Source organism: Salvelinus alpinus, chromosome 29 (genome assembly GCF_045679555.1).
Source record: "Salvelinus alpinus chromosome 29, SLU_Salpinus.1, whole genome shotgun sequence".
Classification (NCBI taxonomy): Eukaryota; Metazoa; Chordata; class Actinopteri; order Salmoniformes; family Salmonidae; genus Salvelinus; species Salvelinus alpinus.
The window spans coordinates 36,986,717-37,011,338 of NC_092114.1; the positions used below are offsets into that span (position 1 = coordinate 36,986,717).

At 42.4% G+C, this 24,622-nt stretch overlaps 1 protein-coding gene across 1 annotated transcript; it reads left to right on the plus strand.

Moving 5' to 3' along the window:
• Window positions 1–1,698: 1,698 nt before the first annotated feature.
• LOC139558643 (protein disulfide-isomerase A3-like) lies at window positions 1,699–24,407 on the plus strand. Its single transcript, XM_071373901.1, has 13 exons — window positions 1,699–1,977; window positions 4,367–4,445; window positions 9,597–9,714; window positions 9,788–9,895; window positions 14,428–14,557; window positions 14,764–14,877; window positions 15,220–15,345; window positions 17,909–18,091; window positions 18,338–18,446; window positions 20,702–20,830; window positions 21,638–21,717; window positions 21,847–21,904; window positions 22,941–24,407. The coding sequence occupies exons 1-13, from the start codon at window positions 1,817–1,819 to the stop codon at window positions 23,028–23,030; spliced, it is 1,485 nt and encodes a 494-aa protein (XP_071230002.1). The 5' UTR covers window positions 1,699–1,816; the 3' UTR covers window positions 23,031–24,407.
• The last annotated feature ends 215 nt before the right edge of the window (window positions 24,408–24,622 follow it).

Sequence of the window (24,622 nt, forward strand, 5' to 3'; positions counted from 1 at the left end):
AGACTGCCTTCAACGCGGCCACTACGAGTATTTGGTCATGCCATTTGGCCTCACCAACGCCCTTGCTGTGTTCCAGGCTCTGGTAAATGATGTTCTCCGCGACATGTTGAACCGGTTCCTCTACATTCAGGTAACCGGATGTTTGTGCCTGACGCGGTCCACTTCACGGTCCTCCATACTGGCCTGCCACCCGGGCTCCTGCCGGACCCTGGCTTTTGTGCGTCAATGCTTTTGGCAGCCCACCATGGTCCCTGACGTCTTCACATTCGTCGACTCTTGCACGGTGTGCGCACAAAACAAGACTTCTCGACAAGCTCCGGCTGGTCTCCTCCAACCTCTGCCTGTCCCTCACCGTCCCTGGTCCCACATCTCCCTGGACTTTGTCACGGGTCTTCTCCCATCTGATGGCAACACCGCCATCCTGACTGTGGTGGATCGGTTTTCCAAGGCCGTCCACTTCATTCCTCTCCCCAAACTACTCTCTGCCAAGGAGACGGCCCAGCTCATGGTGCATCACGTCTTCCGGATCCATGGACTCCCGGTCGACATGGTCTCTGATCGGGGCCCTCAGTTCTTGTCTCGGTTCTGGAATGTGTTCTGCACCCTCATTGGATCGTCCGCCAGCCTGTCCTCCGGATTCCATCCCCAGTCCAACGGCCAGTCGGAGCGAGCCAACCAGGATCTGGAGACTACTCTGTGCTGCCTGGTCTCCGCCAACCCCACCACCTGGAGCCAGCAGCTGGTGTGGGTTGAAAATGCCCGCAACACGCTTCCCTGCCACGGGTCTAGCTCCTTTTGAGTGTTGCCTGGGGTATCAGCCCCCGCTCTTCCCTAAGCAGGAAGAGGTCGGCATATTTTCTGCCCAGATGTTTGTCCGCCGCTGTCGTCGTACCTGGAGGAGAGCCCGGTCTGCCCTCCTTAAGACCACCTCCAGTTATTGACGACAGGCGGATCGCCAGTATTGTCTCGTGCAGAAGGTATGGCTGTCCACCCGGGATCCGCCCCTCCGGGTGGGATCCCGCAAACTCTCCCCCCGTTTCCCATCTCCAAAATCACTAGCCCCTCTGCTGTTCGTCTTCTGTTGCCCCAGACCCTTTGTATACATCTTTCCTTTCATGTGTCCAGAGTTAAACCCATGTCTCACAGCCCTTTGTCTCCTGTTTCACCTGTCTCTTCACTCCAGACTAGGTGTAATTTGAGTCTGGGGAAACTGGCCTAATCATATTCATAACATTTAATCAAAAGCTGTATGTTTGGAATGTAGGATGTGCATATGCTTGTGTAAGCCTAACATGTGCAATGTTATTAACCACATTTTTCAGAATAGATTTTCCTAGATTTTTTTTCTTCTATATTTTATAGTGAAATAATTATTTGTTTGATATTTGAACGTGATATTTCCATGGCCATTGTCATATACCATCTGTTTTGAGATCGGTATCTCCCCTCAAAAGTCACAAGTGTAGCATTTCTCCCCAAAATGATATGGGATTATACCCCGGACACCTCTCTGAAGAAAGCAAATGCCTTGATGATTAGCTACTGTCCTGTATGGTAGGCTAGGGATGTACAATGATTGACGTCGAAGTGGACCAATGTACTACTTACATCGCATCAACGTATGTCCTCCTCGACCAATGACAAGGTCAGTTTCCGGCATATTCTGTTTATATCCCACCTCTCAATTGTCTACTCTATCGCGTTTTTCGGGAGAGGAGCCGGCAGGTGACAGTGAGGGTCTTCATTACAGCATAGGTGCCGTTTTATGTTTCTGTATTTCATTTGAATATTTTGTTCACTTGAAGTATTTAGAAATATGGCTTCCTTTTTATCGGTCATCCCTCCTTTCTTGTTATCGGTTCTCATATTTTCTGGAGCGGTAGTCGCACGGGGTGATGTGCTCGAGTTAGGGGACGCAGATTTCGATTACCTGGCAGCGGAGCACGAGACCATGCTAGTGAAATTCTACGCTCCGTGGTGAGAGAAAATACAAATGAAACATTATTTTATGTCCATCCATTGTAATTTCTACACATGTAATGTCATGTTAGGCAAATATGTAAGTATAGTGACTGTTATCGGCTAGGCAACTGTCCAAGATATGTTCTGGTAGTCAGCCATCAGCTAATGTTAGCTAGCTATAGTAGTTATATTCTCAGTATCGGCAATCATCTGCCAAACTGAAGGCAACTAGCTAGCAGGTGGCCATATTTGCAAACAGTATTTGAGCAGTGGCCGTGGGTGGGTAAAATCACTGGGAAGTCAAGCCCCCCCCCCCCCCAAATTACAACCTGGTGTGACAATTGCGTTGTTTGCTCAATAAACCTTGTTAATTCCGAGACGAGAAGACACAGTGGCAGAATAAATTCAACCACACCTTTTGTTTTTATCACAAAACCGGATAGCAACCGCTGTCCAGTGAAGTCCGCAAAGCATATTGCATGTAGAGTATCATACAGTTATATGGCCTACAGCATGGTCAAACAAGTTAATGTTTCCGACATTTTCGGACCACCAAACAACTAACGTTATTGATTTAGAACCACAACAGAGTTACCGCAAGTCGCAAAGAAAACAGGAGCTGCCCCCACTATTAGAGCGCCATTTCAACTTCAACAAATCATCTCTGCTTAGTCTAATACAGTTTCATCTAAAATATACCAAAAACTATTTAGTCTCTATTCAACATTAGCTAAATGTGATGTGGCTGTCCATGGTTCTGATTTCTGTGTGTGTGCGTTCGATTTGTAGAGATCTGCTAATGCCATCCTCCTTTTTCATGTTGGCTAAACGTGATCACTCTGTCATACAGTACACACTTATTTTTTGTTTTCCTACTAGGCTACCTGTCTAAAATGCTTGCTCGCTAGCCTAACTTCCATTCATGGGCAACGTTAGCTAGCCTAGCTAACATTAACCTTCTACATCTAGCTATATTGAACTTTCATCCTCTCCGGCCAGGGGCACAACAATGTATGAATGAATGGTTGGATCAGAATCACCATTATAATCATTGGCCAGTACAGAGAATTAAGTAAAACCAAAAGTCCAAATCCCTATCTCCATCCATAGCTAATTTAGAAAAATTGCCAATTTTAACTAGCTGGCTAGCTAGCCACCAGAGGACAACAACACAACGATATGCAGCAGTTAGTTTTTTTTTGTGCCAGGAACATCCACAGTTGAGCTAGCTCAGTTTAGCTCAATGCTGATTGGCAAATTTTTCATACTTTTTTTGTCAAGGGAGGCCAGATGCTCTATGGCTTCTGTCCTTGTTCCTTGTCAATCATTGGCTCATTGGTGAAATTAGGATTATGACAATATCTTTAATTAAATCATTCAAAACCTGTATTAATGCAATTGCAGACAGAAGTTGACAACAGGAACATAACGCAGGTTTCCGAGTAAGTTCTGCATCAAAGAAAAGGTCCCATGTTATTTTATTAAACCCGAAGTCCAGCGCTAGTGATGTCACTGCCTACGTCATTATCTTTTTCTCATGAGACCAAAACCATGCCTACTCAACACTAAAACTCTTATTTATGTAGCTATCTAAAAGCTTAGCAGTAAATGTCCAAGTTGATTCATAGTGGAATGTCTGATTAATCTCTTACACTCCCCTGCAGAGTTCTGTCTTCACAGTCACACATTTCTCAGAGGGGTTTCTTTATAAAAGGCAAAGACCAGAAAACAACTGTGGAACAATACTAAACCTCTATAATGAATATATATTGTTAATCTGTAGTCTAGGACCCTATAAATGTAAGGAGGGCGGGGTCTTATAACCCCTCCCCTTCTATTAACACAACATAAGCATAATCAATTATTATAATACATCAAACATTTGGTACAGCCCCTATCATGCCCCCTATGTGAACCTCTAACACTTCCCTTGCCTTTAATGCTACAGGCGGCAACAATGTCATACTCGTTTGGACCAGACATAATCAGATGGCCTACACATAGAGAGACAGAGTGGTGCTGTTTCAATCGCTCGGATGCTTTCTCCTGTGAGATACATTCAGCCTCTTGAAAATTATGAAACACAGAGAGACGATAGATAAATGATTTTAAGTTTTTAAACATTTTTCTTGGTACATTTTGTGGGGGGAAGCCTGGCTTCCCTTGGCATCCATGAATACACGTCACTGTATTTGAGGCTGAGCTATTGATATTATTCTTCAAAATTGGCTTACCTTGGTCAGTATGATTTCTTTTAAACCCCAATTTGCTTATGCCTTTTACAGGTATAACACATTTCTACCCACACAACTATGTTATCAATTGCATTGCCTGTTCCTTGATTCTGATTCTGTTTCTTGCGTTATATCTACCCTAATCTGCTGTATGTTTATTTGCTCTTCAGGTGTGGACATTGTAAGAAACTAGCCCCAGATTTTGAGACCGCAGCCACTCGACTGAAGGGGACAGTTCCACTTGCTAAGGTACTTATGAATGCATAACAAAATGACCAGGTGTTTGAACTCTTGCCGTCATCCAGGGTTTACACAATGTTAATTGGTAGTTGCATGGCCCACTCTCACTGCACCGGCATAGCGTAAACTTTGTTAACAGAATGACAGCACAAACCGTCATTCTGTTACCAAATTTGCATCTGACCTGTTCTTCAAGTGTTTTTGTAGGGGCTCCCGAGTGGCGCAGTGGTCCACTAGAGATTCTGGGTTCGAGCCCAGGCTCTGTCGCAGCCGGCCTTAACCGGAAGGCCCATGGGGCGGCGCACAATTGGCCCAGCGTCGTCCGGGTTAGGGAGGGTTTGGCCGGCAGGGATAATCTTGTCTCATCGCGCACTAGCGACTCCTGTGGCGGGCCGGGCGCAGTGCACGCTGACACGGTCGCCAGGTGTACGGTGTTTCCTCCAACACATTGGTGCGGCTGGCTTCCGGGTTGGATGGGCATTGTGTCAAGAAGCAGTGCAGCTTGGTTGGGTTGTGTTTCGGAGGACGCATGGCTCTCGACCTTCGCCTCTCCCTAGTCCGTATGGGAGTTGCAGCGATGAGACAAGACTGTAACAATTGGATACCACAAATTTGGGGCGAAAAAAGGGGTGAAGAATAACGTGTTTTTGTAAAATTTTCTATGGAAATTGTTAAGTGTACCTTGTGCATAGAGTTGTATGGTTTAACTTCGCAAATAATTGTTTTTTGTTTGGCATACATTTTCAAGTAAAAACTCTGAGTCTCAGCATCACTGTGGAATTGTCCATAACCCAGGGGATATGTATCACGTTGTATAAATGATTGGAGACAGGCACAGGAATACGTAATAGGGGGTTTTAATACTCCACCCAACAATACAACATGCCATGAAAAGGCACGGGGACGAAGCCCAAAACAAACACATATACAAAACACAGGGATGTAACCCCCAAAAAAGAGCGAGGTTAAACCTCAAATACATGGGACGAGACCTGTAATAACAAGACACGTAATACACGCGGCATGAAAGCCGAAACAACAAAGCACAGGTACTGTCGTGGAAATATTCAGTCAATAATATTTCTCAAATACCGGAGCCTGTGAGTTCAATTAGACTTTATTACAAAGTAATATAAGCCGAGCTTGTTCATGAAGTAACTCCCTTTCCAGCCTTGGCACACACTTTTTATACAGGTTTCATCCTTACGCCACACACACAGTAACTCCTCTTTATGTTAATGATTCCTCCCCTCTGGCATTTAGCCACCATTATCTTTTTGCCTTGCACAAATTTTAGTTTGGTTTCATATTAGGGCATAGAAACATGAGAGCCATAGCAATGGTACAAAAATAAACAGACATGCCCACTCCCCAGACAGTTGCATGTCTAATGGTGCCTAATGACCTAGACACACATTTAGAGTACACTTATCCTGCTGACTACTACGAAATGTGTAATGGGCACATATGTACTGGAAAATATCCAATAGTACTCACAAGACCAACGGACATGGGAACAATAACTGACCAAGACAATGGTGAACAAAGGGCACAATTATACAATTACTAACCAGGGGAAATGGAGCTAGGTGTGCGTAATGAGACAGTTCAGTGACGCCTAGGCCGGTGACGTACAGTAAACCTCCGGAACCGGTGCATGGAATCAGCAACAGTACGGGGGGGATCCGTGACAATATGAGGTGAAACGGCTAATGTACTTTATGTTAGGGTTGGGTGATATGGCCTGAAAATCACATCAACACTTTTTTTTCAAAATTATGGACAATTCATGATATACAGTGTCTTCGGAAAGTATTCAGACCTCTTGATTTATTTTCTCCACATTTTTGTTACATTACAGCCTTATTCTAAAATTCTATTGTTTTTTTCCATCAATCTACACACAATACCCCATAATGACAAAGCAAAAACTGTTTTTTAGAAATGTTAGCTAATTTGTAAAAATAAAATAAAATAAAATGGATATATCACATTTTACATAAGTGTTCAGACCCTTTACTCAGTACTTTGTTGAAGCATTTTTGGCAGCGATTACAGCATTAAGTCATCTTTGGTATGGCGCTACAAACTTGGCACACCTGTATTTGGGGAGTTTCTCCCATTCTTCGCTGCAGATCCTCTCAAGCACTGTCAGGTTGGATGGGAAGCATTGCTGCACAGCTATTTTCAGGTCTCTCCAGAGATGTCCGATCGGGTTCAAGTCTGGGCTCTGGCTGGGCCACTCAAAGACACTCCTGCATTGTCTTGGCTGTGTGCTTAGGGTCGTTGTCCTGTTGGAAGGTGAACCTTCGCCCCAGTCTGAGGTCCTGAGTGCTCTGGAGCAGGTTTTCATCAAGGATCTCTCTGTACTTTGCTCTGTTCATCTTTTCCTTGATCCTGACTAGTTTCCCAGTCCCTACCGCTGAAAAACATCCCTACAGCATGATGCTGCCACCACCATGCTTCACCGTAGGGATGGTGCCAGGTTTCCTCCAGACGTGACGCTTGGCATTCAGGCCAAAGAGTTCCATCTTGGTTTCATTAGACCAGAGAATCTTGTTTCTTATGGTCTGAGAGTTTTTGGGCCTTTTGAAAAATTCCAAGCAGGCTGTCATGTGTATTTTACTGAGTGGCTTCCGTCTGGCCACTCTACCATAAAGGCCTAATTGGTGGATTGCTGCAGAGATGGTTGTCCTTCTGGAAGGTTCTCCCATCTCCACTGAGGAACTCTAGAGCTCTTTCAAAGTGACCATCGTGTTCTTGGTGGTTCCAAGCTTGGTGTCTTGGTGGTTCCTAACTTCTTCCATTTAAGAATGATGGAGGCCACTGTGTTCTTGGGGACCTTCAATGCTGCAGAAATGTTTTGGTACCCTTCCCCAGATCTGTGCCTCGACACAATCCTGTCTCGGAGCTCTACAGACAATTCCTTCGACTGGCTTGGTTTTTGCTCTGAGATGCACTGTCAACTGTGGGACCTAATATAGACAGGTGTGTGCCTTTCCAAATCATGTCCAATCAATTGAATTTACCACAGGTGGACTCCAATCAAGTTGTAGAAACATGTCATGGATGATCAATGGAAACAGGATGCACTCAATTTCATGTCTCATAGCAAAGGGTCTGAATACTTATCTAAATAAGGTATTTCTACCAACCTGTTTTTGCTTTGTCATTATGGGGTATTGTGTGTAGATTAAGGTTTTTTTATTTAATCAATTTTAGAATAAGGCTGTAACATAACAAAATGTGGAAAAGGTCAAGGGGTCTGAATACTTTCTGAAATGCAGTGTAAAATCAAGAGTGCATTCAGAAAGTCAGCAATAATCAAATGAATTGTGAAGTTATACCTAGGCTAATTATAAGCCTTACACAACCATAATACCCACTAATCATTTAATTAGTCTATCAAAATAGTTTAACCTGCTTTTTTCTTTTTTCCCCTGTTTTTTTTCTCACTGATCTGCCTTTCAAGTCTCTATGAAAATGCAATTTTTTGGTTACAAGTTTAACTAGAACCATGCATAATGCACGTTCACTACTGATGGGTTCTGACTTGTGGGTTCTGACTTATTCATGTCACTGAGGGAGAGAGGGGAATGTATAACATTTACACTCTGTCAGGATATGTTATTGTTAGTCATAAGTGATCTTATGGGAGGAGAAGAGAGAGTCTGGTACAGGTCAACATGACAGCCGTGAGTTGGGGGAGGAGTGAGGAATTTGGGCAGAGGTCAGGTTAGATGAAGTGAGGAAGAACATATATCACTAATCTTTTGGATAGCAACAGAGGTGTATTGGCTGTTCAGATGTGTACGGAGGGCTCAGCATAGGAGAAAGGGTTAAATACCAGTGCTTCTGTGAATATGTTCTTTGTCTTATGCAGCTGTATGACCCAGTGGGTGAATAAACTTGGTTTAAGATTTACTAAGCCTCCGTGAGTGGTTTACTCTGTTTATTTAGAACCTAACACTTTTAATGACTAACTTCTTGTAGCAGGCATTAGGCTTCAGAAAATTCACACAGGTCTCATCAACAATATCTCAAGCCCACGTGCTAGTGACTAGCCAGCTAATCTTTAGATTTCAAGTCTAGCCAACTTGGATCTATTTGCTAGCTAACAAGGTTGAACACCCTTCTGTCTGCCTCCAACTGTTGAAACGCATTTTAGCCTGTCCACTTTGTTCAGATGTTGAAATCAAGTGGCCTACCTTATTTCTCAGATTGAGAACGAGTTGTCAATTCCTTATATAATTGTGTGTTATGCTATGAAACATATTTAAAACACAGACTAGACAGCTAGTATAACAGTCTTTGGCAAAAATGCTGCTAGCGTTACGTGTGTACCCCCATTGTCGCGCACAACAAACTGAGCATTCATTTTCCAGAATCAACGTTCATTGATACACTCGTTTTAGTAATGTCTGCTCTGTGTGCAATTTGAGTGTTGAGACATAAAAAGGGAATCGTTAGAGAAGTTGACTTCTCTATTACAGTAACGTCTCAATGTGTTTTAGTGTCCATATGACCCATTCTGTTGGACCAAAACTGAAATGCAAATAGCGAGTTGAAAGCGCTTGACATAGAAGATGTGATCTCTCAACTTTGTTGGCGTGAGAGGCAGGGGGAGGGGCTTGGTGTGTGTGTGTAAACCATAGAGGAAGAGGCGAAGCGATAGGTTTCACTCTCGATAAAATATGTCCAAAATAAGGCCAATGCGTTTCCATGGGCTTATTTTGGACCTAAGCTTGTCGCCTGCCTTCCCGTCTTTGGGACAACTACTCCCATTGTTAGGGCGGAGACATGCATCTTGTCATTATATACTGATCTCTGGTGTAAATGGGAAGGTTCACACAGTACAGAGGGGCGAAGGAGACGAGACCAAAAATACAACATGAGAACAAGCGGACATAAACACTCAGAATTTTTTTTAAATAAATTGATTCTTGCAATACAGGCATTTGGAAAATCGTGCAAAAACATAAATTATAATTAATCGATATTGCTCAGCCCTACTTTATATTGCCTCTAGCATCTCCATTTCATTATCTTTCTCCCCCATTTTGCTTTCTATCATATATTTCTATCCCTTTCTCTCCTCTTGCATTCCCTCTTTCTCTCTCTACCTCCCTCCTTCCCTATCATCTCTCTCTCACCCCTCAGGTGGACTGCACAGCGAGCCCAGACACATGTGGGCGTTTTGGGGTCACAGGGTACCCCACGCTCAAGATCTTCAGAAACGGAGAAGACGCCTCGTCCTATGACGGGCCACGCTCCGCAGGTGTGTGGTTTGAATGTTGTTAGAGTACACAAATTATGTAGGCCTACTAATGAATTTGTCTACATACACACAGATGGCATTGTCCACTTCATGAAGAAGCAGGCTGGACCCAACTCTGTTACCCTGCGCAGGGAAGCAGATCTCGAGGCCTTTGTCAACCACTTTGACGCCAGTGTAGTGGGTAAGTAGTCCTCTAGAAGAGGATCGTTATCTGGATTCAACTGGTCAGTTTTTCATGGAAAGAGCAGGTGTTCTTAATGTTTTATATACTCAGTGTATATGCATTAGAGCTGGGCAATATGGCCTAATAATCCTATCTCGATTTTTTTTCAAACTAATGAGCGAGTCATGATAAATATCTCCATTAAAAAAAAAAATCTCGAATCTGATCAAGTGTTATTTGTCACATGCGCCGAATACAACAGGTGGAGGTAGACCTTACAGTGAAATGCTTACTTACAAGCCCTTAACCAACAATGCAATAAGCTTTGTTGTACAATTTTTAAAGGTAAAATACACTGCATTTTAAACACTGCAATAATGTAATGAATTCAGGGCGTATGAAATTAGTCTGAATATATGCCACAATAATTTGATTATTTTATCAAAATAGTTTAACCTGCTTTTGAGCAATCACTCATCTGGCTTTCAAGTCTGTCTATGAAAATACAATTTTTGTTACAAATGTAACTAAAACCATGAATAATTCACATTCACTATTAATGACTAACTTCTTGTAGCAGGCATTATAAACAATCTCTCAAGCACAAGCCCACATGCTGGTGAGTAGCCAGCTAATCTTTATATTTCAAATTTAGCCAACTTGGATCTATTTGCTAGCTAACAAGGCAGAACAGTTGAATTGTTCTAAACACACCCTTCTCCAACTGTTTGAACAGTATGTTAGCCTGTCCACATTTTTCAGATGTTGAAATCAAGTGGTCTACCTTATAGAATAAGAACGAGTTCCCAATTCCTTATATAATTGTGTTTTATGCTTATTGCACAATTATAAAATACAGACTAGACAGCTAGTATAACAGTCTTCGGCAAAAATTCTGCTAGAGGTACATGGTGCCGCAATATTTGAGCATTCATTTTCCACAATCAATGTTCATTGATACGCCTGTTTTTAGTCATGTCTGCTCTGTGTGCAATTTGAGTAGTTGAGTCCTAAAAAGGGTATCGTTAGAGAAGTTGACTTCTCCTCTATTACAGTAATGTCTCAATGTGTTTTAGTGTCCATATGACTGATTCTGTTGGACCAAACCTCAAATGCAAATATCGAGTTAAAACCGCTTTTCAGAAAGGAAGAAGTGATCTCTCTACTTTGTTGGTGTGAGTGGCTGGGGAAGGGGCTGTGTGTGTTTACAGAGAGGAAGAGGCGAAGCGAGAGGTTTCACACTCGATAAAATCCGTCCAAAATAAGCCCAAAGTGTTTCGTTGATTTCAGAGTTCCAAGTTCCCAGTTGATTTTAACGCGGCATTAATGCTCAGAGGGAGACGGCAGGGTATTCCCTTTGAATCAGGAACCAAAACTCCTCTAGTGACCCGTGAATACATTCGGTCACATGACAGCTTGATCAGCTGTTCGATTTCACTTACTGACATGTCAACTAAGCCAGGATCACAGTCAAACGGATTGTGTGGGACACTCGTGTGGGACACTTACTGATGCTGTTTTCTGATATTTTCTATTCTTCAGAAAGTCAACCAAGTTCATTCTGAATGACAATAGTTCCTCTCTCAATGTGAAAAATCTTTCCAACACTCTACCTCGATAACCACCAAGCCTCGGTGTGTGATAGAACATCATCATGCTCTGATCCCATATCTCCACATAGTTTTGCGAACAGGCGTGCGCACAGTGGATGTGTTTTGATGTAGTTTACATTTGAAGTTACCTGCTGCAGTATACCGTATCGAGTTCTGTGCTAAGCTCCTTTGCCGCCAGTTGCTTTCAGTGTATCATAAAATGCCTCCATATGACAGAGACACATTCATAACTAGAGTGCAGAGGCCTGCCCGCCGTCCTGTGATAGATGGAGCCCCATCTCTGCAAAAGCCCACCATTTGATCCCATATGGAATCAGTTTTTTTGTCAATATAGCCAGGCAGCACACTGAACATCCCCTATGTTGTTTTATGCTCGGGAATCGTGAGACAACAATATATCCTCGTGAATAGCATCCCCCACTTGTATAGCGAACAAAAGTCATGCATGTGCATCTTGGCCCTCACAGTTAATGGCCATTTGGAGAGCACATGCTGGGGAATTTGAGTCGTTCAGTCAGAGCATAAACAAAGAATTTATCTGACAAAGGTATTGATGTGCGTTTCTGTGCCTCTGCCTCCCCATACATTGTTTTCACCATATCAATTGCTGCCGGTAATATCAAAGTCTCTGCAAGTGTGTGGTTTCATAGCGTAGCGGGCTTAGCCATTCATTGTGAGAGTGATTCAAGTTCAACCTTTTCCAATGACCATAGGGTGCTCACACTGAATTTTATCTTTTAGATTTGAATAATTGTCATTAGCTTGTATTTTTTTTTTAATATGTTTTTACCCCTTTATCTGCCCAATTTCATGGTATCCAATTGGTAGTTAGTCTTGTCCCATCGCTGCAACTCCCGTACAGACTTGGGAGAGGCGAAGGTCGAGAGCTGTTCTTCCTCCGAAGCACAACCCAGCCAAGCCGCACTGCTTCTTGACACAACGCCCGCTTAACCCGTAAGCCAGCCACACCAATGTGTTGAATGAAACACCATACACCTGGCGACAGTGTCAGTGTGCATTGCGCCCGGCCACAGGAGTCGCAAGTGCGCGATGGGACAGGAACGACCCTGCCGGCCAAACCCTCCCTTAACCCGGACGTCGCCCCATGGGTCTCCCGGTCACAGCCGGCTGCAACAGAGCCTGGACTCGAACCAGGATCTCTAGTGGCACAGCTGGCACAGCCTTAGACCACTGCGCCACTCGGGGGATTTTTAAGGTTAACCACATTACAATGATTTTGAGATACAAAGCCGATGTCACATACAAAAAAATTCTTGAAAAAATCTTTGGATTTTTTAAAATTGTCCTGCAACCCCATTTTCATATCAGGAGACCCCACATTGGGCCGCGACCCTTAGTTTGGGAACCGATGTTGTCAATTTATTTAGGAATATTTTAGGGTTAGGAAAGTATGTATGAATCATAAAAAAGAAACGGGTTTGGAGAGCCTTTGCGCACAAAATATATTGATGATTTTTTTTTTTTGAATCGATTCATCCTGAAAATTGTCAACCCATGAGATATTGGAAGGTGGAAAAAAGTATACAATACGGGTTGAACAATAGTCCTATAAATCTACCCTCACTAATGGGACTGTATGACAACGGTCCAGTTCGTCGTGAACCGTGCTCCAGGTTTAACCTGTTGTGTGTGGTCTGAGTTCCATAAGGATTTAAATAGGCTACATGTCCCAAATTACTGCTCAACGTTAGCCTAATATGATCCACTAATGCTAGCGACCCTCAGGAACAACTACACAGACGTGAAAGAAAGGGAAACAGAACGGAATGAGATGATGCAAATTGTAAGATACACATTGAAGAAAACAAACACGAAAGTGACAGTTCTAAATGTATGTGTTTATTACTGACGGTGGCTGCCGACAGTGGCTGATATTTAACATGATACAAATTGTCAAATGAAACTAGTCATATGCTTCCATAGCACTGGTTTTTTATTAATCTCTAGGGATCATAAGGAAAAATAATCTAAAATGTGTATTTACAATCTCCTTCTCCAAATGGATTACTAATTTACCCAGCTCTTATCTATAGCTCTTATCCATTTAGAAATTACAGTGCATGGAGAATGCTGTTATTTCTATCGGGGGAAAATGAATGTAGAACAGGTAAATTTGCTCAACCTTATACATGGTTTCCTCGTGTGTAACGGTGGTGGAATTGAGGGAATAAAGTCAAGGTCAGAATACGGTGTATCTGTACACTCCTCCACCACACCTTCATTACTTAGATCTCCACCCCGAACAAATAGCAGGTGAATAGCATGCTATTCTCATGCTTAAGTTCAAGTTCAGAATACGCATAAGAGAGAAAAGTGCATAAAAAGGGAATTCCATTCCATTTATGTCCGCATAACCCGGGTTAGAATTGGATGCCATGTATATAATAGTGTGGATAATAATAATCTAACTCAGTGTGGAAATGTGTTTATAAAACAGAGGAAAATCACGTTTTTTTACTGCACCTTTTTCTCCCATGGCTGCAACTCCCCAATGGGCTCGGGAGGCAAAGGTCGAGTCATGTCCACTGCCTGCCACAAGTAGTCGCTAGAGCGCGATGAGCCAAGTAAAGCCCCCCGTGGCCAAACCCTTCCCTAACCCGGACGAAGCTGGGCCAATTGTGCGCCGCCCTATGGGACTCCAGGGTTGTGATACAGCCCTGGATTGAACCAGGGTCTGTAGTGACGCCTCTAGCACTGCGATGCAGTGCCTTAGACCGCTGCGCCACTCAGGATCCCCCTGCACTGCCCCTTTAATTGGCTCCCTGAATCTGTACGTTTCACATTGGTTATAAATTATTTCATGTCCACTGCTCTGAAAAGCTTGTGAGAGGTGAATAGAACATGGTGGAAGCCAACACACTAGATGTGTTGGAGAGGGCTAATGTACTTTCTCTCCATACTTCTCTCTCCCCTCAGGATTCTTTTCTGGGCCTGACAGTGGTCAGCTGGCAGAGTTTCTGAAGGCGGCCAGCGTCATGAGGGAGCACTTCCGCTTCGCCCACACCATCGACATGACCCTGGGCCTCAAACACGGGGTGGACACTGAGTGAGAGCAAGAGAGAGGGAGGATGGGGTAGAGGGAGGGATAGGGAGAGAATGGGAAGAAGTGAGCGTGATCAAGATAACCCTGTAGACTTCAATCAGGTTTCTTAGTGCTGGGCTAGAGCAAAATTGTGTACACCCAGGAATGGATTGAGAAACACTGCTATGGTGTGACCAAACGACTACATTATTGTCCCCGTGTCTCTCCAGGCGTGTTCTGCTGTTCAGACCCCCAAGACTGAGCAGTAAGTTTGAGGAGAGCGTGCTGCGCTTCACTGAGACGATCACCACCCACACACTGCGGCGCTTCATCAGAGACAACATGTAAGACTACTGCTCCCATCTGTCTACTCTTCATCTACTCGAATGTCTGTGTTACTTTAATGTCTCTTTTTTCTGCATCTCTAACACTTTCTCCCTATCATATCCCTATTCGTCTTTTCATAATTTTTTTTTACAGGTTAGTCATTTAGCTGACGCTCTTCTCCAGAGCGACTTACAGGAGCAATTAGGGTTAATTGCCTTGCTCAAGGGCACATTGACAGATTTTTCACCTAATCGGCTTGAGGATTCGAACCAGCGACCTTTCGGTTACTGGCCGAACGCTCTTAACCTCTACTTGACTGTCTAACGTTATTGGTCTCCCTTTTTACTGTTTTTGGTCAGTTACGGAATGTGCCCCCATCTGAACAATGAGAACAGAGATAAGCTGAAGGGGCAGGACTTGTTGACTGCATACTATGATTTGGACTACCTGCAGAACCCCAAAGGCTCCAACTATTGGAGGAACAGGTTGGTACCACAACACTTTAAACCAGTGATTCTCAATTGATGGGTCACGGGTGTCGAAGTAAAAAAAAAAAAAAAAAAAGTTTTTTAAAATATAGAGCTACTAGCAGTGCTATTTAGCGGATTTGGTTGATTTTGCGGTCGGTCTCAAACCAGTGAGTTTACCGATATTCTTCATCAAGAATATGTTGAATGGAATTATTGACAATGAAAAGGTGGGAATATTGTCATAGAATTACAACATTTACTGTCAATATAGCTACAAAAAAAATATGCTTTACAGATTGCATTCCGTAAAAAAAAATTGCAATGTGAATATTGGGTTCCGACAACCTGGTTCAATTTGGGGTCCGAGGCAAAACCTGTTGAGAACCACTGCTTTAAAACACTCAAATTAGATAACCCACAATTAAAATAAACATTGTCTTTTATTTCAGTTCTGTTTTTCATTTGTTACTGAAATCCTATTAGGTACATGTTGTTATTGTATTAGTTACAATTATGCTACACGTTTTTTTTCTGGAATAATATTGAAATATTACTGTACATGGTTGTTGGACAACTTATAAAATGTGACCAAGTAGTAATGTAGATATGTAAGTATATTCGCTTCGGAAAGTGTTCAGACCCCTTGACTTTTTCCACATTTTGTTAGGTTACAGCCTTATTCTAAAATGTATTAAATATTTTTTTCCCCTCATCAATCTACACACAATACCCCATAACGATAAAGCAAAAATGGGTTTTAGAAATGTTTTGCTCATTTATAAAAAAATGCAAATATTCCATTTACATAAGTATTCAGACCCTTTACTCAGTACTTTGTTGAAGCACCTTTGGCAGTGATTACAGCCTTGAGTCTTCTTGGATATGACGCTACAAGCTTGGCACACCTGTATTTGGGGAGTTTCTCCCATTCTTCTCTGTAGATCCTCTCAAGCTCAGGTTGGATGGGGAGTGTTTCTGCACAGCTATTTTCGGGTCACTCCAGAGATGTCCGATCGGGTTCAAGTCCGGGTTCTGGCTGGGCAAATCAAGGACTTGTCCCGATGCCACTCCTGCGTTGTCTTGGCTGTATGCTTAGGATCGTTGTGCTGTTGGAAGGTGAACCTTCGCCCCAGTCTGAGATCTTGAGCGATCTGGAGCAGATCTTTGTATTTTGCACCGTTCATCTTTGCCTCGATCCTGACTAGTCTCCCATTCCCTGCCACTGAAAAACATCCCCACAGCATGATGCTGCTACCCATTCTTCACCGTAGGGATGGTGCCTGGTTTCCTCCAGACGTGATGCTTGGCAATCAGACCAGAGAGTCTTGTTTCTCATGGTCTGAGAGTCTTTAGGTGCCTTTTGGCAAAGACCAAGCGGGCTGTCATGTGCCTTTTACTGAGGAGTGGCTTCTGTCTGGCCACTCTACCATAAAGGCCTGATTGGTGGAGTGCTGCAGAGATAGTTGTCCTTCTGGAAGGTTCTTCCATCTCCACAGAAGAACTCTGGAGCTCTGTCAGTGACCATTGGGTTCTTAGTCACCTCTCTGACCAAGGCCCTTCTCCCCCGATTGCATAGTTTGGCTGGGCAGAAAGTTCTAGGAAGAGTTTTTGTGGTTCCAAACTTCTTCCATTTAAGAATGATAGAGGACACTGTTCTTGGGGACCTTCAATGTTGCAGAAATGTTTTGGTACCCTTCCCTGGATCTGTGCCTCGACACAATCCTGTCTCGGAGTTCTACGGACAATTCCTTCGACCTCATTCCTTGGTTTTTGCTCTGTCAACTGTGGAACCTTATATAGACTGGTGTGTGCCTTTCCTAATTATGTCCAATCAATTGAATTTACCACAGGTGGACTCTGATCAAGTTGTAGAAACATCTAAAGGATGATCAATGGAAACAGGATGCACCTGCGCTCAATTTCGTGTCTCATAGCACAGGGTCTGAATACTTATGTAAATAAGGTATTTCTGTTTTTTATTTTTAATACATTTGAAAACATTTCTACCAAACCTGTTTTCACTTTGTCATTATGGGGTGTGGCGTGTAGATTACTGAGGATTAAAAAAAAAAACGTAACAAAATGTGGAAAAGGTGTAGGGCTCTGAATACTTTCCGAAGGCACTGTATTATTTCCTGTGGCGATCCTCATGAGAGCCATTTTCATCATAGCGCTTGATGGTTTTTGCAAATAAAGAAAAACCCTTGAGTAGGTGTGTCCAAACTTTTGACTGGTATTGTATCTCTTATGTGCTAACTCAAAATGACACAATGACTAGGTTCCAGTTTAACAACGTTTACTTCACCGTATTACCACAGTACACAGTTGCCATCTCACTCAGGCCAGGTCCATCTCCAGTGAGACTCCTGCGCAGGTGTAGAAATTATAGAAATATAGGGATACTTAAAACATAAACTTAACATTATGTATGTATATTCGCTTAGATTATTTATTTTGATTTAGATCTTATCCTTCAAACAATACATGTAATATCTGAGCCCCAAATATTGTATACAAGGTGGTATATTAAGTCACTTGCCATTATTATTGTTTAATGTCTTTCATTCTCTCTCCTCAGGGTGATGAAGGTGGGTTCTCAGTTTGCGTCCCAGGGACTGAGTTTTGCCGTGGCCAATCGCAGGGACTTTGTGGATGAGCTGGAGGAGGAGTTTGGTCTGGGTGCGTCGGACGGAGGAGATCTGCCCTTCGTAACCATCAGAACACGACTCGGATTCAAGTACACCATGAGGGAGGAGTTCACGTGAGTTACAGACATAGAACCTCAACTAAGTCCTAACTTCTGAGCTCTACCACATATAACCCTACCACCCTAATTTTAACCATGAGAACATGGTTGTGAGTTACAGCAATATCAGACCCCTATCCACAGACAATCTCTCATCCTTACCCAAACTCGAACCTTCATCTAACATTAACCCTTATCGAAGAGGGTGATGTGGGTTGGGTAATGCCATAGAATAGTTAAGTTGTTGAACCTATTTAACAGGCGAGATGGGAAGTCCCTAGAAAGATTCCTGGAGGATTACTTTGCTGGACGACTAAAACGTTACATCAAGTCGGAGCCCATCCCTGAGAAAAACAAAGGCCCCGTCAAGGTATGTTTGTCTGTGTGTGTGTGTGCATTTCTATGTTATTATTCAATACTCAATCACAGTACATTTGTGTTTCTGATTTTGTTCATTCTCATGCCAATTCACACATGTACAGCTGAAGTCGGAAGTTTACATACATCTTAGCCAAATACATTTAAACTCAGTTTTTCACAATTCCTGACATTTGATCATAGTAAAAATTCCCTGTCTTAGGTCAGTTAGGATCACCACTTTATTTTAAGAATGTGAAATGTCAGAATAATTGTTACGTTCGTCGATGGAAGGATCGGACCAAGGTGCAGCGTGGTAAAAGCGTGGTAAACTAATACAGCAAAGAGATGGTGGAGGTGATCCTCTGTCTGAAGGGTTCTGAATGACAATGAGGAAATAGTTTTTATCTGGACATTTTAATTTATTAAATGAACACAGAAAAAACAACAAATACAAAACGAAACGTAACGTCTAGTAGGGCTAAACAGCACAGTACCAAAAACAAGATCCCACAAACTACAGGTGGTAAAAGGCTGCCTAAGTATGATCCCCAATCAGAGACAACGATAGACAGCTGCCTCTGATTGGGAACCATACCCGCCAACAAAGAAATAGAAAACATAGATTGCCCACCCTAGTCACACCCTGACCTAACCAAATAGAGAATTAAAAGGATCTCTAAGGTCAGGGTGTGAAAATAATAGTGGAGAATGATTTATTTCAGCTTTTATTTCTTTCATCACATTCCCAGTGGGTCAAAAGTTTACATACACTCAATTAGTATTTGGTAGCATTGCCTTTAAATTGTTTAACTTGGGTCAAACGTTTTGGGTAGCCTTCCACAAGCTTTCCACAATAAGTTGGGGGAATTTTGGCCCATTCCTCCTGACAGAGCTGGTGTAACTGAGTCAGGTTTGTAGGCCTCCTTGCTCGCACGCGCTTTTTCAGTTCTGCCCACAAATGTTCTATGGGATTGAGGTCAGGGCTTTGTGATGGCCACTGCAATACCTTGACTTTGTTGTCCTTAAGCCATTTTGCCACAACTTTTCAAGTATGCTTGGGGTCATTGTCCAGTTGGAAGACCCATTTGCGACCAAACTTTAACTTCCTGACTGATGTCTTGAGGTGTTGCTTCAATATATCCACATAATTTTCCCGCCTCATGATGCCATCTATTTTGTGAAGTGCACCAGGCCCTCCTGCAGCAAAGCACTCCCACAACATGATGCTGCCCTCCCGTGCTTCACGGTTGGGATGGTGTTTTTCAGCCAAACATAAGGATGGCCATTATGGCCAAACAGTTCTATTTTTGTTTCATCAGACCAGAGGACATTTCTCCAAAAAGTACGATCTTTGTCCCCATGTGCAGTTGCAAACCGTAGTCTGGCTTTTTTATGGTGGTTTTGGAGCAGTGGCTTCTTCCTTGCTGAGCGGCCTTCCATTTTATGTGGATATAGATACTTTTGCACCTGTTTCCTCCAGCATCTTCACAAGGTCCTTTGCTGTTGTTCTATAATTGATTTGCACTTTTCGCACCAAAGTACGTTCATCTCTAGGAGACCGAGTGGTACATTTACTGAGTGGTACATTTACATTTAAGTAATTTGGTATGACGGCTGCATGGTCCCATGGTGTTTATGCTTGTGTACTATTGTCTGTACAGATGAACGTGGTACCTTCAGGCGTTTGAAAATTGCTCCCAAGGATGAACCAGACTTGTGGAGGTCTACAGTTTTTTTTCTGAGGTCTTGGCTGATTTCTTTTGATTTTCCCATGATGTCAAGTAAAGAGGCACTGAGTTTGAAGGTAGGCCTTGAAATACATCCACAGGTACACCTCCAATTGACTCAAATGACGTCAATTAGCCTATCAGAAGCTTCTAAGTCATGACATCATTTTCTGGAATTTTCCAAGCTGTTTAAAGGCACAGTCAACTTAGTGTATGTAAACTTCTGACCCACTGGAATTGTGATACAGGGAATGATAAGTGAAATAATCTGTCTGTAAACAATTGTTGGAAAAATGACTTGTCATGCACAAAGTAGATGTCCTAACCAACTTGCCAAAACAATAGTTTGTTAACCAGAAATTTGTGGAGTTGTTGAAAAACGAGTTTTAATGACTCCAACCTAAGTGTATGTAAACCTCCGACTTCAACTGTAAATAAGCATTTCACGGTAAGGTCGACACCTGTTGTATTCGGCGCATGTGACAAATAGTTTGATTTGACTTATTTTCTCTGGGTTTGTGTGTGCGCCCTCTCGCAGGTAGTGGTAGCGGAGTCATTTGAGGAGATTGTGAATGACCCGGAGAAGGACGTGCTGATTGAGTTCTATGCCCCCTGGTGTGGTCACTGTAAGAGCCTGGAGCCCAAGTACAAGGAGTTGGCAGAACAGGTGAGCAAGACTACACACGCACTCATACAGATTCACCAATGCCACATTTAAAACTGTTCAATTCTGGAACAAAATATTTTTTATTTATTTACTGCCACCGTTCACGATTATGGCTTTCCTCAGAACAATTGTTTGCCATTGAAAATTGTAATATGTCAATAAATTAAGGAAAAGAGCTAAAGCCAAGTTAAGCCCTTTGTTCTCACCGAGTATGTTTATATGCACAGTAGTAATTCAATATTAAACTGATTCTGGCAGTAGGCAGATCATGCAAAAGTCATGTAAACACCTTACTCTGCTCATCTTAATCCGGTCAAAATCAAAGTAAGCATACGCCGATTAAAACACCTGGTTTTCGGAACAATCTTTCATATTATTAGGACATCTAAACACCTTAATCAGCGGCGTTCCAGCGGTGTATTTGATCTGCACATGTGCCAGCACCGGTAGCGCAAGCCTCCCTCTTTAGCGCGAGAGAAGTGAGTTTGGAACAACTGAATTTCTGTGTCTTAGAAAAAGTTTTCACATGCAAACTTTATATATCCGAACTCAGAATCAAATATACTTTCCAAAAATCACATGGTCACTGTGGTAGAAAGTTTATTTTGATTGCAGATTTTGTGTTTTTCAAAATCCGATCAGAGGGCCTGATTTTAGATGTGTCCATGTAAAAAGGATTATTAGGGAAATCATTCTTCTTGCAAAGCATGTGAAGGTTTCAATCAAACTATTTTATTAATCGGACTAGCCACATTATTGTGTGCATGTAACCCTAGTCATTGGTTGATTCTCCTGTTTTCTTCTCAGCTCTACTCTGACTCTAATATTGTAATTGCCAAGATGGACGCCACAGCCAATGATGTTCCACAAGGCTTTGATGTGCAAGGGTGAGACGCCACATTTCATCACCTGGTTGTCCTTTCCCTTCTATCAGGACTCACTTATCTTTCCATTTATTTTCCCCATGTTTCTGGTCATTCATTCATTGTGTTTCTCTCGCTTTTATTGTTCTGTAGGTTTCCCACCATCTACTTTGCTCAGGCAGGCAAGAAGGACCAGCCCAAGCGATATGAGGTGAAGTGTCCTTACACTGTTATTACCATTTTACACAAGCAGACACAAACTAGTCATATACCAGTGTTTCCACTATATTCAGTTAGCAGTGGCAACCTGCCACTCCAAAAAATATGATTAAAACAATTTATAGAGAGATTATATACAAAAGTATGTGGACACCCTTTCAAATTAGTGGATTTGACTATTTCAGCCACAGACATGCAATCTCCATAGACAAACATTGGCAGTAGAAGGGCCTTACTCAGTGACTTTCAACGAGCACCGTCATATGATGCCACCTTTCCAACAAGTCAGTTCGTTAAATTTCTGCCCTGCTAGAGTTGCCCCGATCAACTTTAAGTGCTTTTGTTGTGAAGTGGAAACGTCTAGCAGCAACAACAGCTCAGCCGCAAAGTGGTTGGCCACACAAGCTCTCAGAACGGGACAGCCGAGTGCTGAAGCGCGTAGTGTGTAGAAATCATCTGTCCTCGGTTTCAGCACTCACTACCCCATCTAACACCTTTGGGATGAATTGGAACACCGACTATGAGCCAGGCCTAATTGCCAAACATTAGTGCCCGACCTCACTAACGCTCTTGTAGCTGAATAGAAGCAAGTCCCTGCAGCAATGTTCCAACATCTAGTTGAAAGACTTCTCATAATAGTGGAGGCTGTTATAGCAACAAAGGGGGACCAATTCCGTATTAATGCCGATGATTTTGGAATGAGATGTTCAACAAGCAGGGGTCCACATACTTTTGGTCATGTAGTGTATATATTTCTGCCAAGATGTGCTTTTCAGGGATAGTGTCAGATTGACTTTTTCTACTTACCCAGAGGCAAATTAACTCATGGGTACAATTTTTATGTCTCTGCGTGCAGTTTGAAGGAAGTTGCGCAATGACTAGAAGCAATGGCTTGCGAAACTACTTCTCCTGCTACCTTTGCCACCACTGCTGAAAAAAATCCTAGGGGAAACTGCATGTATTGACGTATGAAAGATTTTACGTTTGGTTACAAAGGGAGCTTACAATGTTTTCCTCTGTAATTCCAGGGAGCCCATGAAGTGAAGGACTTCATCAAGTACTTGAAGAGAGAAGCCTCGCACGTTCCTGTTGTCAGCGGAGTTAGAGAAGACCTGTGAACAGAAGTAAGGCGATGGCAGGGGTGTATTATGGAAAATGTAGCTTGAGACCCCTGGAATTACGGTTGTGGATACTCACAACTTCTGCTAAGATTCTTTATTTCTGATGAAATTACACTCAAAACCTAAATCTACCCACAATCATTTCGTTCCTTGAAACAATAGTTTTGAAAGTCACACAATTGACTCTCCAGGAATAGAGCCTCTTGTAATTGTTCTGGAGGAAAAATAACATTTCTACAGAGGAAGGGAACAAAGATTGAGGACTGCCAACATCTAATGTCAAGTGACCTGGAAGATAGATGAGGCTGATTGTCTTGGCATAAGACACAAACCTTCCCAATTTACTTTCATTAAAGGACAAAATCAAAATGGACATCAACGGCATCAACTCACCAAGGAGCAGTTTGGTGCAGGTTTGTCATGCATCAAATACCATGAGATGAATGGACGCTGTATAGTGATACTGTAATAACACCTATTTGTTTCTAGGTCTTGACTTACCACCTGTATCTCAGAACTATAGGTCTTCTTCACCACTATAAGCCATACCATCCATTCCACCAATGATAACCCATCAACACCCCTAGATTGGCAGCTATTATTGAGCACTCTTTTGCATTGGCATTTCACAAAGCAGGAGCAAGGAGTTGGTCAGCTAACCTTGCTTGTGTAAAATAGTCTGAAATGGCTTCATATTAACTAGTTCCAAAAGGTACCCACTTGTCTTTTTATGTGTACTTGAGCTACAGAGTTGGTGTCATTCCAGACAGCACCAACAACCAACCAACTGCTCACCACCTATCTATCTGCCTACTGACTGCATACAAAACCCAAAACATCCCCACCCATTCTCCTTTTTTTTTGTCCATGCAAATATCAAATGAACCATTTTGGAAACACTGTAAAGGCAATATTCAGATTAGTGGCAAAAATGACAAGTAGCCACCATGGTCTTCTTGAAAACAAATGTTTGCACTTTATGTTTTTGAATATTCCGGTTTTTATTTATGTTTCTGTCATATGCCATTTCCCCAGGATTTTTTTTAGAGCAAGTAACTTCTGAAAGGCATGTACAATGTTTGGGTTTGACTATGAAGGCCAGATGTGTGTGTGTGTATTTATTATATAGTATAGGCAATACAGTAATTAACATACTTTGTACTGTACATAATGTGTGAACATATTTGCAATCTTAATTGTCTCTTTTTTGACAGAGCCTTTTGATTTATTGATGTACATTTTATTTGTTGCAAGAGTTTGGCACTCAGAGGACCCATTATCCTTACAGTTTATTTTTGATCCGCTAAGAAATGTTTGTCTTTGGCGTTTTCTCTCTTAAAAGATGCTGACACCATTTAATAAAATTCGATCCGACTTCGATGTGTCTTTGACTTTCTTCTGGCTAATAGTCAGACTGTTTGAGTCTTATCGGGCCTTGTCGGGTATCCTTGCATTTCAGAAAGGGTCTAGCCAATGTTGGATTACTGTATATGGACTTGATTGGTTTTGTACATGTCAATGAATGTACAGGGTGTGTCTCACAATGATGCCCTGTACATACTCACCTCCCATTGAATCCTTTTACGTTT

What these genes read in the sequence shown, in the direction of transcription:
- LOC139558643 (XM_071373901.1), top strand. Translation starts at nt 1,817, where the DNA reads ATGGCTTCCTTTTTATCGGTCATCCCTCCTTTCTTGTTATCGGTTCTC. An exon ending in GTGAAATTCTACGCTCCGTG is followed by an intron (nt 1,978 to 4,366) that starts GTGAGAGAAAAT and finishes TTTGCTCTTCAG; the next exon opens with GTGTGGACATTGTAAGAAAC. An exon ending in GGACAGTTCCACTTGCTAAG is followed by an intron (nt 4,446 to 9,596) that starts GTACTTATGAAT and finishes CTCACCCCTCAG; the next exon opens with GTGGACTGCACAGCGAGCCC.